General features: G+C 46.2%; 1 protein-coding gene across 8 annotated transcripts in view; it reads left to right on the top strand.

Moving 5' to 3' along the window:
* The window catches only part of Adarb1 (adenosine deaminase RNA specific B1), a 130,446-nt gene that overhangs the window by 94,060 nt on the left and 22,729 nt on the right, over positions 1 to 13,657 (top strand). For 6 of the 8 annotated variants that reach the window (XM_029482425.2, XM_085842908.1, XM_085842910.1 and 3 more), the window contains 4 exons: positions 2,369 to 3,303; positions 7,797 to 7,911; positions 11,533 to 11,701; positions 12,689 to 12,867. In XM_029482425.2, coding sequence (XP_029338285.1) covers positions 2,369 to 3,303; positions 7,797 to 7,911; positions 11,533 to 11,701; positions 12,689 to 12,867 — 1,398 coding nt within the window. The remainder of the gene's footprint in view (positions 1 to 2,368; positions 3,304 to 7,796; positions 7,912 to 11,532; positions 11,702 to 12,688; positions 12,868 to 13,657) is intronic. The other 2 variants (XM_029482427.2, XM_021174370.3) reach the window with 1 other exon arrangement.

Below are 13,657 nucleotides of genomic sequence, written 5' to 3'. Positions count from 1 at the left end.
GTGTAGCTGGCATGCTTTTGCCTCTGCTAATGTGGGCACTGCTCAGAGCTCACTGGTTGCTTCTCCTCAGTTCTGCTCTTGAGATGTTTTAAGCTGTGGAATTTTGCTGGCAGATCCACCCATCACTCTCAGCTTTGCCAGGTTTTAAATCTGCATTTCAAATAGTATTGCTGGTGCTGGGCCAAGCCAGTACAGCCCCTGGGGAGGGTGTGGAGGTGTCCCTACAACTACCTGCTGGCCAGGGACTGTGGGTTTTGTCTCCAGCTGTGGCTATCACCATTGAGCCTTGGGTAATTTACTAAGGAAGTATCCTCCCAGAGAATATTCCTGTAACAATAAATGTTGGGGTCTAGTGCAAACCTAAAAATGTCAGCTCTGCGCATGCATCTCTTGTGGTTTTAAAAGCAGTTAAAGTTGCACTGTGATTTCACTTCACATTCTGAATGCAGCCATGAGCGACACAGAGAGAGCGTCTGCTTCAGCTAACCATGGGCTCTGTCTCTAATTGGAGTATTTTATTTTTGTTTCCCCAGGAGCTTTTTTTTTTTTTTTAATAGCACATGGTCGGTACCTTTATTTCTGAAGAAAGAGTTGAGAATGATTTCTGCTTTCACAGACAGTGTATTTTTCTCATAGTCTTGACTGTTAACTTAGTTCTGAGGGCATTTGGCTGTTTGACATCACTAATGTTTGGCTAAATGCGTGTCCGAGTGCCACGTTGATAATGTGCATTTCTATGCTGATAACTCTGTTTACTGAGAAACTTGAACTGTGAGCAGATGTAGCATGTGATGCTCTCCCCGTTATTAACCTCTGTCCGTCTCTGCTCTACCCTCTCACCTTTTGTTCCCTGAGTACCGAAAGGAGTAACCTACCGGTCTTTTGCTGGAGGATGTTATAAATGAAAATTTAGTGCCCATTCCATTAGCTTTGTCAGCTGGGAGAAGTGGTGTGTGTGTCAGGAGTCTTCTGGGAAGGGGCGTCTACTGAGAGACCCCTCCCCACCTCACACACGAGGTTTTCCATGGACTGAGTATGTCTTGGTAGTCTTTGCTGTGTCAGCTGAATCAGACTGGCAACAACAACCAAGATGCCCATCACATTAACCCCGCCCGCGGGCTCACTGTGGAACATTTGCAGCGTTTTCAGATTACTTGACACAGAAAATCCACTGGTGTGTCGCATAGTAGAAACAGACCCCTGAAGCCACCCTGATTAGGAATATTTCCGTCAGTTGAGATATACTTTGGATAAATCCAAACACTGCACAGACCCAGTGCACAGGACTGTAAAACTGAAGGATAAAGGGGAATTATTCTTTTTTTCAGAAGGCTTAAGAAGCCAGGAAGAACCAAACCCGCCCCATGTAGAAAGAACAGCCATTTGCTTGGCGGGAGGGAGCAACAAGGCCATGGCCCGGGTAGCATAGTTAATTCTCTTAACTCTCAACCCCTCTGAGTAAGAACAGGGGTGCACCACCATGCCTGACAGTTATTTCCCTTAAATATCAAAATCATCTTTTATTTTGCCATGTAAAGTACATATAAAAGGTATGGTCACCAAGTTATTCTGGAAGCCTACCAGCTGCTTTTAGGAAGACGGGTTTGCTGGCATGTTGTGAGATTTGGACCACAGCTTGCCTGCTGCTCCAGCCGTGTCCTCATCTTACTTTTTTTTTTTTTAAGCATAAAATTTAGCAAAGATTCTAAAGCAAATAGTGCAAAAATATAATGAAAAATCTTCAACAGATACATTATTCTTCAAAAACAAATTCCATAAAGTCATATAATACTTTATTATGTAAGCAGTTTTCTATGATCGATTCATAAACTAAACCAAATAACCACATGTTGATCAGATGTTTGGACCCTCAGTTGGGAATACACATCTCTGAATGGCACCTCCTCTCCTGAGAAGTGCTTTAGTTTAAAAACTGCTGTCTGTTAAGATCAGTAACCTTGTGAAGGAAATGCCTGTGTGCTGGTGGACTCAGAAGCCACTTCATCACTTAGTGTGAGTCTTGTGGATTAGCTTAACATGTAACATCATGATAAGCTAGAAGGATTTAGGATGTCTATGGCAGAGAAAATAGTTTAAAATGCTTACCTTCTAGTATAGAAGAAATTGATAAACTAAGTAGAAGAGGCAATAGGTCCATTAATTAAAAAGAAAGTTTCAAAGTGCATTCTATCCCCGAGCAGTTGCATCCTTGGTCAATGTATATAGTTCCTCACGTTTGCATCGAGGAGAGAAACGCACACACACACATCACTTACCCAGCTACAAAGAGATAAAGGAATCTATAAATTTTGCATTTACAAGATCCTGCAACGAAGGCGTTGTAAGTTACTCTTTCTGGGCACCACAGGTTCCAGCAGCACTGATATTAAAGAAAACCGCAATCTGGACAACATGCCCCCCAAGGACAGCAGCACACCTGGGCCTGGCGAGGGTATTCCGCTCTCCAACGGGGGTGGTGGTAGCACCAGCAGGAAGCGGCCCCTGGAGGAGGGCAGCAATGGCCACTCCAAGTACCGCCTGAAGAAGCGAAGGAAAACACCAGGGCCTGTTCTGCCCAAGAACGCCCTGATGCAGCTGAACGAGATCAAACCCGGCTTACAGTACATGCTGCTGTCCCAGACAGGACCCGTGCATGCGCCTCTGTTTGTCATGTCTGTGGAGGTAAACGGGCAGGTCTTTGAGGGCTCTGGCCCTACAAAGAAAAAGGCAAAACTCCATGCTGCTGAGAAGGCCCTGAGGTCTTTTGTCCAGTTTCCCAACGCCTCCGAGGCCCACCTAGCCATGGGAAGGACCCTCTCTGTGAACACAGACTTCACGTCTGACCAGGCTGACTTCCCTGACACACTCTTCAATGGCTTCGAGACTCCAGACAAGTCAGAGCCACCCTTCTACGTAGGCTCCAACGGGGATGACTCGTTCAGCTCAAGTGGAGACGTCAGCCTATCAGCCTCCCCAGTGCCTGCCAGCCTTACCCAGCCTCCTCTGCCCATCCCACCACCATTCCCACCCCCAAGTGGGAAGAATCCCGTGATGATCTTGAATGAGCTACGCCCAGGGCTGAAGTATGACTTCCTCTCTGAGAGTGGGGAGAGCCACGCCAAGAGCTTCGTCATGTCCGTGGTGGTAGATGGCCAGTTCTTTGAGGGCTCAGGAAGAAACAAGAAGCTTGCCAAGGCCCGGGCTGCACAGTCTGCCTTGGCTACTGTCTTCAATTTGCACTTGGACCAAACACCATCTCGCCAGCCTGTCCTCAGTGAGGGTCTTCAGTTGCATCTGCCACAGGTGAGGAAAAATGTGTGCTTGCAGATGAGTGGCCACTGCCCTTGATGACATTTCTAAGCAGCCTTCACTATTGCTTTTGACTCCTTATGTTCCTGAGCCCTCAGAAGGAGCAGTTGCAGATAAGTCTAGCTATGGAGTAACTTTGCCTCCGTTTCCATGGTCACTTGGTCACTGAGAATCTGATTTAATCTCCTGATGCTGGCTAGGGTCATGATAACACAGAGCAGGGTGATACCTCAGAGCCCTCACCAGGACAGCCACAATCCCCTTTCCATTGAATTATGTCCCCCTCCCCAGAGAGACCCTCATCCCACAGCAAGACTTTTTTGGGAAAGGGCAGGGGGCCCAAATGCTGGAGTTTTGTCCTCTGTTCAGTGGTGCATCATTACACAGGGAACTCATGCCCAGAATAAGGGCTGCTGACCAGTCTGCCGCTGAAGACCCCTGTTAAGGTCAGGCGATAAAGCACTACCTAGAGCAGTAGGGAGCTGCTGGCAGGGCAGGGGGTGTGGCAGGGAGGAGCTCTTTCAGAAACATTTTAGAACCTGTCAGTTGCTAGGCATCTCTTTATGTCAAATTTCCCATGTGGCACCTCTGTGGGCTTCTCCCTGCTCCAGGTGGGTGTGGAAGCCACTCAAGTTTATGCCCCTTACAGAAAACTCACAGTAAAGAAAGGGGAATTTCAGGTAGGTCAGGATGGGTCTCTGAAAGAGGAAGAAGGAAGAAAAGCCAGGTCCCAGATCATTGGCTGTGTCTTGGTTCTTGGAATCCTGATTTCACAAATTTGCTTCTTAGTCTTCTGTCTTAGGCCCTTTCTGTCAACATGTTCTTTAGTGTGGAAGCAGTTGACCAGAACTAGTGAATTACCAAGTTAGAAGATGTGATGGATAGGAAGACCATTCTCCAGGGTCTCGGGGACCCTTTCTCTCTGGCCTGTGTTACAGCTAGAGTTGGGATCACCATAGTTCTTGGTTTTAATTTACTGTTTTCTTTTTAAGGCAAGGTTTCATTATAAACCCTGTCTGACCTGAAACTTGTTATGTAGACCAGGCTGGCCTTGAACTCACAGAGATCCATCTGCCTCTACCTCCCGAGTGCTGGCATTAAATCCAAATCTTGGTTTGAAAAGACTCGTTCTGCTTTGCTTAAAGCAGTCAAGTACAACTCAGTGTAAAGGAGTGGACTTGGTGTTTTACTGATTGGAAGCGAGCAAGTACCTGTCTCCAATGAGTCCCTTGCTGACATCCCTCCTTACAAGTCGATGGTACTAAATCCCAAGTGACTTGATTTGCGGGTGTAGATTTGCTAAAATCTTTTGACCTCAGTTCAACAAACTGTCTGATGTGACTTGTCTTCCCTTAATGTTGACAATGATTGCCAGATCACTGCAACTATTTCAGATGCCACAAATCCCATAGAGGGATAATGGACAGATGATCTGAGGCAAGTGGCCTCAGAGTGCTTTCTGTTTTGTTGGTTGGTTTTGAGACAGGGTAATGTCACTGTGTAGCCCTGATGGTACTAGAACTCTCTATGTAGAGCAGGCTGACCTGAAACTTAGAGAGATCTGCTGCCTCAGGCAGTGCCAAGATTAAAGCCACCACACCCAGCTAGCCCTGCCTTCTTGAGTGGCCACCTCAGTGGCTTTGTATGGAAGGGCTGAGCTCCTGACCAGGGGAGGAGGCAGGTGGCATTTGTCAGGATCTAGTCATGGTGAGGTAGGTTGGGCACCTCTCTGCCTCTTTATGCTGCTTACCTCTGGGTCCTGAGATTTGTCAAACATCAATTTCTGTCAGATCTCTGGGAACGGTATTCCCACACCTCTGCTGAGGCACAACCCACATGGCCCCTTTTAGAGCCCCAGGGTAGCTCAGAAATTTATGAACTACAGAGGATGAAACCAGTAAGCTCTTCTCTGGGGGGACTTCCAGGACCAATCCCAGTGGCTAGATGGCAGAGGTAGAGGTGGGAGGATTCCAGGAAGGATGTAAGTTCTTGCGTTTTCCCTGAAATATTTCTTAAAGGGCTTGGGCCAAGCAACTGTGGCCTGAGAGCTATCTGCCTTCCTGAAGATTCAAGGGTGGGGTAGGGCTTACTCAGATAGTGTTGGCCATACCCCAGCAGTGATACTCTGCTCTAGCAGGCATGCCAAGGTAGTACAGCCAAGCATCAGTATAAAGCAGGCCCTCACCCTTGTTCATGTTGTTGAAGGTAAGTGGTTGGGATGTAGGATATTTTATTTTATTGTCTGTTTGTTTACTTATTTACTTATTTGAGACAGGGTATCCCTATGTAGCTCTGGCTGCCTTGGAACTCATAGACCAGATTGAAAATTAATTCACAAAGATCCATCTGCCTGTCTGCCTCCCAAATGTTGAGATTAAAGGCACAGGCTACTTGTGTTCTTCAGTTGCTGGTATCTCACGGTATATATTCCATAGGTACCTGGCTAAATATTCACGGGCTCAGGCTTGTGCAGGAAAATCACTTGAAGCATACCCTTATATGAAATAAAAACTTTTAAAACTTATATTTTAAAAATCAATTCTTTCATGATTTCATATATATATATATATATATATATATATATATATACACACACACACACACACACACACACATATATATGTATTTCTTTAATCATTTCCTCCCTCCCAGTATCCTCTCTTTCACCTTCCCACTCCCGCTGAAGGCCTTCTTACCAACAAGCCCCCCTCCTGCCTTCATGGCTTTTTTGGGGGGGTGGGGAGGTTCAAGACAGGGTTTCTCTGTGTAGCCCTACCTGCCCTGGAACTCACTCTGTAGACCAGGCTGGCCTCGAACTCAGAAATCTGCCTGGCTCTGCCTCCCAAGTGCTGGGATTAAAGGCATGCACCACCACTGCCCGGCAGCTATTTCTTCTTTTGTGTGGCCCAGGTTGCTTGCACCAGCATGTGTAATGGCTTCTTTATTTGAACAAGGGCATTTACCAGTAGCTGCAGCACCGAGGAAAATGATTCCCTCTTCCCTAGCCACCATCAACTTCCTGTGGTTCTTTAGGGAGGGAAGGAGCCTCAAAGCCACGCACTCTCTTAATGCTGCAGTCACAATGTTGTGTCACCTGGGAAGGCAGTCTTATTGAAAGGTTGTCTCTATGTAGGTTGGTCTGGGGCATGTCTCAGGGTGGGGAATATCTTGATTATGTTAATTAATGAGGGGAGAAGACCCTTGCCCTAGCAGGGAGCCCTAGATTGTCTAAGAATAGAAAAAGCAAACAGAGCACTGGAATATACGCATTAATCCCTTGCTCTCTGCTTTTGCCTGTGGATATGATGTGACCAGTTCTCTCAAGCTCCTGCTGCTGTGCCTTTTCTGTGAGCTAAATAAACCCTTTCTCCTTTAAAGCTGCCTTTGCTAGGGTATTTTATCACAACAACAAGAAAAGACAGCAATACACCGGTCCATGATAGAATGTTGATAGAACCCAGCCTTGCTTCCAAGCCTTGGGCAGGTAACCACTAGTGATCATCCTAAGGCAAGGTAGTGGGTGCAGCCACCAAGTCACTGCTAGAACATGGTGTTTATTGGCCCTTATCACCCCCTCCACCTCCTACAGTTTTCTTTCCCTTTTCCAGTGTTCCCTTAGTCTTGCAGGGGAAGATATCAATGTTCTGTTTGGGGCTCAGTTGCTCCCGTCACCTCTACCTGTCATCACTGTACACTCAGTGATGTGGGCTGCAAAAAGATGTGCTTCTCTGCAAAGCACAGCACTGGTTCTTAAGTATAAACAAATATTTATAGAGCAGTTTGATAGCATGCCTTTAGCAAACATCAGCAATGGCGTCCTCTCAAATGGCCATGAGCTTTCTAGCCCTGGGCTAGAACAAGTTTATAGTGCCGGGCAATGAGTTTCCTTCTGTATGTAAATTGATCTGGGGCATGTCTCGGGGTGGGGAATATCTTGATTATGTTAATTAATGAGGGGAGAAGACCCTTCCCCTAGCAGGGAGCCAATTCAATTTTTTTAAATTTTTAATATCTTTTATTACGTATTTTCCTCAATTACATTTCCAATGCTATCCCAAAAGTCCCCCATACCCTCCCCCCCCACTTCCCTACCCACCCATTCCCATTTTTTTGGCCCTGGCATTCCCCTGTACTGGGGCATATAAAGTTTGTGTGTCCAATGGACCTCTCTTTGCCAATTCAATTTTAAAGTGGTTGATTACACCCATACTATTCATGCCATGATTGCATTAGTGTTCCCGGGTCTTCAGGCCCCGGGTCCATGGCTAGATATACTCACTGATGACTTGTCTCTGCGTGTGCGCGCACACACACACACACACACACACACTCACTCACTCTTACTTTCTGGGTGTGCCTGTGTGGGTTTTCTAGAGTAGAAGTGAGGCTATAATAGTCTTTGTATTAAACAGCATGCGTTGGCACTGAGAGTCTACTTCCACCACAGGTATCCCTGGCTCTAAACTTGGCTTCTGCTCTCCACCCAGGTATTGGCAGATGCTGTCTCCCGCCTGGTCCTGGGTAAGTTCAGTGACCTGACAGACAACTTTTCCTCCCCTCATGCACGAAGGAAAGTGCTCTCTGGAGTAGTGATGACCACAGGTAAGCACCTGCATGTTGTTCACATTGTTCAATCTGTCTGCTTTCTGGTTTGAGATGCATAAATGCCTTTGGTCTTGTGACACCAACAGAAAGGTCCCTTTTTTTTTAGTTCTGTGTTTGCGCATCTGTCATATACCAATATAAGAGTTGTCCTCAGCAGCCATTCTTTCCTCCTTAGAGCTGGGACCACAGTTCAGCGGGGAAAGCTCATGTTTAGCCAGTGAGGTTCCTGAGGTCAGTCCCCAGCTACCCCCCACCCCCAAAACAAAAACTTACACAAAACAAAACTCTTCCTTCAACATATTCAGTTTCAAAAAAAGGATTTGTGTGTGTGTGTGTGTGTGTGTGTGTGTGTGTGTGTGCGCGCGCGCGCGTGCTTTGTCTATATGTATGATATATACAGTGCCCTCAGAGGCCAGATGAAAGCATCAGATTTCCCTTGGAACTGGAGTTATAGATGTTTGTCAGCTGCCATGTGGGTGCTGGGAAGTAAACCTGAATCCTGTGTAAGAGCAGCATGTGCTCCTAACTGCTGAGCCATCTCTTTAGCCCCCCCAAATTTTCAGCTTTTCAACGTGTCCTTTTTCTTTGGAGAAAGCATAAGCTATTACCATGTGACACCATTGTGGCCTGGTGTACTCTGGAAACGGCACATCACAATCTCTGACTTCTTGGCGTCTGTTGAAGCTTAGACCTTTTCTGCTTTATACGTGTCACTACCACCACAGCAGTGATTTCTGTGGAGAGCAGGAAGAACTCTTGTAAAATCAGAAACTCTGGAAAGTTGATTCAGCATACTTCAGAGATGTGCCTGTGAGGGCATTTCCAGAGAGTGACAGGGCGGGAGACCTGCCTCATGTGTCTGGGAGCATCCCACGGCCGGTGGTTCAGAGAATGGGGAAGCCCATTGATCTAAGCATATTCCTTCTTGTTCTCTCTGTTTCTCTTTTCCTCTCCTTTCCCTCACCCCCATACACCACCCTCACACACACTCATAGATACACCCCTTTCCTGGTCACCATCATATCTGACCTGTTCTGCCACACCCTCCCCCCTACAATGGACTGAAAACAGAAACACAGCCAAAGTTAAAAAAAAAAGCCCTCAGTTTTCTCATGAATTTGTCATACCAGTGACAAATATGACAGAAACTTGGTGCCATCTGTGCTACCAACAGGATTGTTGCTGTGACTGATAGACTGTGTGGTTCAGAAAAGCCTTTTTGGAAGTGGCTTGTGGGAGGAATTTTAGAAATGTTTGGAGATGTGGGCCAAAGAGACCCTAGAGTGTGGAAGCTCATCTTAGTGGGTGATTCCTTGGAGCTCAGAAGAGCAGGGTGACTAAGAATGAGAACACAGGGAAGTTCCAGATGGGGACCCAGAGGGTGCTAGAAATTTGGGTTACACTGTGTCAGAAAGCTCATCTACAGTTTGCCACTCGCCCTGTTCCTTCCATTTGGAGTGGGAGGTTTATTGCCACTGTGTGTCAGGAATATGTAAAATGTGCTTTAATTGTTGCAGGGCTCACAGCTAAGCTTTCGCCTTGAGTCTCAGTAGACTGTGGCTTTGAACAGTGTCGGGACTGTTAAGGTTATGACACACTTAGAGGTAAACTAAATGCATTTTTCATTAATATTCTTTTGGAGACCAAGGATGAAAGTTGTTTTAGGATGCGCTTAGCTGTTGGACTGACTCCCAGTGGACTTAGGATGGGTAATCTTGATTGATTTGAGACATGCATTAGGTGTGTCTGTGAGGGCTTTTCCAGGGGGTCTAGATGGAGAGGGGCAGTCTGAACGGACCGCACTATGCTGTAGGCAAGGGAAGGGGCCCAGGGGAAATAAAAAAGGAAAGGGGAGAAAGGCCGTGAGCGCAGGCATCCTCTCTGCCTCCGGCCCCTCGAGTTAAGCTGTTCTGTCCCATTTACCACGATGGACTAAAACCTCTAATGGAGAGTCAAAATAAAATACTCCCCCTTTAAACTGTCCTCCCAGGAATTCTGTTTCGGGAAAACAGAAAAGGCTAACTACTAGCATTTTTTTTATCTTTTTCTGACCATTCGCTCATAGCCAAAATGTGTGTCTAAAGCCCGTGAAATGGAACTGGGTGCATAGGTTCAGTGCTCTCGCTGGTCGAGTGGCCTCAGGCAGGTTATTAATCCCTGTGAGCTGCAGTTCCTTTCTTCAAAATGGAAACAAAAGCCCTCAGAGGGCACTGTGAGGACAAGCAGTGAGGAAGCTTAGCTAATGCTCCTAGCACGGGGCCTCCCACATAGCCTGTGTCTGAGTTCCCTTTCCTGTTGCTATAATCAAATATCCTGATACAAACAGCTCAGGTGGAGCTATTTCAGCTCATAGTTAAAGAAGTCCGTCATGTTAGGGAGGTCACCTGGCAAGAGCTTCAGGCAGCTGACCACATCGAAGAGTGTTTGATTCAGTTCCCTTTACTCTCTTTTATGCAGTCTGGGGTTCCCACTCAGGAAATGGTGCTGCCCACAGTGAGCAGGTCTTCCCGTTTAGCTAAGCTAATCAAGAAAATCTCTCAGGGCTGGTGAGATAGCTCAGTGGGTAAGAGCACTGACTGCTCATCCGAAGGTCCTGAGTTCAAATCCCAGAAACCACATGGTAGCTCACAACCATCTGTAATGAGATCTGACGCCCGCTTCTGGAGTGTCTAAAAGCAGCTACAGTGTACTTATGTATAATAATAAATAAATCTTTTTTAAAAAGAAAAAGAAGGGAGGGAGGGAAGAAGAAAGGGAAGGGAAAAGGGAAGAGAAAGGAAGGGAAGGGAAGAGAAGGGAAGGGAGTCTCTCATAGGCATTTCCAAAGGCCAGCCTGGGCTAGATAACCCCTTACAGTTGTGCCCAGAGACTTATCTCCTAGGTGAGTCTAGAGGACCAGAGTGACAGTGAACACCAACCCTCACAACATGTAGAATACATCATTTCTGTCATTGTGAGTCGGTCTGAGGCCATAGTCAGGATTGGTTTGTTGATACTGTTGGATGTTGTTGTCGTCGTCATCATCCTAGGGATATATTCCAGGGCCTCACACATGCTGGGTGTATGTTCTACCACGGAGACACAATCCCTTCCATGTTCAGGCCATTGGAGCATGTCTGGATCAGTGACCTGTTTCATGTGATTTAATCATGACGCTCCCTCTCTGGAAGGTCACATTGTGTATAATTTCACTCTTGGTGTGGGAAAGATTACTAATGAAACAGTGGAAGCCGATTCTGTTTTCTGGTTCTCTTGAGCCTGTAAGTCATTCCTCTTAGCCTCTTTAATATTTTACTTTAGGACTAATTCCAGGCCAGGTAGTATTTAATGTGTAGTGCTTCTTACCTGTAGTCAGGGTGAATGTTCAAGCACGCGTGCATGCCCATGAAAATGACCACATTAAGTTCAGGGGGTAGACTGCAGGATGAGGACGGCCGCTTCTGGAACTGGTACATAACAGAGCCTCAGGGAGAGGCTCTTTGTTCAAGTTTCTCAAGTATGGATCTGGAGACATGGAAATAAGCTTAGGTGTCCAGCTGACCCTGCGTGGTCCAGGTGCCGAGAGCATGTGTCAAACAGGATGGATCATGGGTCGCCAGTCACTCTCCTGTCTTTCAGGTACAGATGTCAAAGATGCCAAGGTGATAAGTGTTTCAACAGGGACGAAGTGTATCAACGGTGAATACATGAGCGACCGTGGCCTCGCGCTCAATGACTGCCACGCAGAGATAATCTCCCGAAGGTCCCTGCTCAGGTTTCTTTATGCACAGCTCGAGCTTTATTTAAAGTAAGTTTAGGAGTGAACATGCAAAGGGAGCTATTTTATATATCAGAAGGCATTGCCTAGCCTTTGCTTGTTTATGTAAGCACCGAGGAATCCTCAGGACTGTAACTGTGTGAGGAATACTTGGGTCCAGCCTTGCTGACCTGTGATACTGTCTGAGCAGGACCCACTCTCCAAGGATGCCCAGTTATGAACTAGAGTGAACTAACTCACAAACACACACATATACACACATGCATACTTACATAAGACATATACACAGAAACGTAGCATAGTCGTAAACTTCAAGTCTATATTTCAGATGGTGCCTTTTGTCTCATGCACTGGCAATACAACCATGTCTTCCCAGCTGGGAGGTGGTGGTGCATACCTTCAAGCTCAGCACTTGGGAGGCACGGTCAGTGGATCTCTGTAAGTTCAAAGCCAGACTGGTCTACAGAGTTAGTTCCAAGGCAGCCAGGGCTACATAGGGAAACCCTGTCTTGAAAAGCAAAAACAAAACACAAAACAAGTCAAACAAACCAAAAAGAAAACCTGTCTTTCCAAACTGCCTGGTAAAGAATGTCCTTTTCATTTTGGTCACTGGGCGTGGTCAGAACTGACCTTGCACCTGTCAGCTTTTCTTGACAAGGCCTTATCTTCCATGTGATCTTTCTACCTTGAAATCATGCCTGAGAAGGAATAGTCACTCCCAGTTGATGACATATTGATCACTGAATGGACCTGAACTATGGATTACTATAAGCATGGGTAACAGTGATTCCAGTTCAAGCCAGACGAGGTGGTGTACAACTGTAAATCCTAGCAGAAAGAGGGACCTGAGGCAGCAGAACCCCAGGTTCGAGGCCAACCTGGTGTATATAGCAAGATACTGTCTCCAGAAACCTACCTCTCCCTACTGAAAGCCCCGGCCTCTGAGGTCAGTCTGAACGTAGACCCCATGTTGAGGCACACACCTCTAACTGGCACTCTGTGACTTCTCCCTTGCAGTAACAAAGAAGACCAGAAAAAGTCCATATTTCAGAAGTCAGAGCGGGGTGGGTTCCGGCTGAAGGATACCGTGCAGTTCCACCTGTACATCAGCACCTCGCCCTGCGGAGACGCCAGAATATTCTCTCCCCACGAGCCCGTGCTAGAGGGTATGACGCCAGACTCTCACCAGCTGACAGGTTTCTAAGAAAACATAATATAATGTAGTGTTAGAATGCATCCACATCTGTGTGCTTCTTCAATTTTTGTTTTTAATTTCATTTTGTTTTTTAAATTTCAGCCTTAGGTATGGTCCCTGTAAAAATACGGATTCTTTCTTCCCAGTTTAGTTAGAAAATGTTAATGAGGGCTGGAGAGATGGCTCAGTGGTTAAGAGCACTGGCTGCTCTTCCAAAGTTCCTGAGTTCAATTCCCAGCAACCACATGGTGGCTCATAACCATCTATAATGAGATCTGGTGCCCTCTCTGGCTGTGCAGGCATACATGCAGGCAGGACACTATATACATAATAAATAAATCTTTTAAAAAAATGTTAATGAATGAAAAATGGTAATTCTAAGAGGAAAGTGCTGAGTGATCCCTGCATTTGCAGTGAGTCTGACTGGTGAGTGTGAACAGTGAGGCCGCTCGACATTAGCAGGTGGACACAGGCGGGCGAGGCCCCTCTGTGGCCAGCCTCACACTGGGCTTTATGACAGTTTGTATGTAAGTCCCTACTCTCATACCCAAGCATCGTGTACTCCAAATGGGTTTCCGGGATTATGAAAACAGTGATACTCACTATAAATAATTACTATTCAATAATAATAATAATAATAATAATAAATTAAAGTCACCCATATTCATATAGCTCACTGCTAATCACTGGGAGTATCTTCACGTATTCCCAATGGATTGATTTCTGTTTTTAATTTTTGACATGATGGGAATACAAAGGCTAATAGATAACAAGCAACGAAGCATCTCTTG

The sequence above is a fragment of the Mus caroli genome, unplaced genomic scaffold (genome assembly GCF_978045245.1).
Source record: "Mus caroli unplaced genomic scaffold, Mus_caroli_1 scaffold_9, whole genome shotgun sequence".
Classification (NCBI taxonomy): domain Eukaryota; kingdom Metazoa; phylum Chordata; class Mammalia; order Rodentia; family Muridae; genus Mus; species Mus caroli.
The sequence above is the reverse complement of the archived record's forward strand: the minus strand, read 5'-3'. Positions and strand labels throughout refer to the sequence as shown.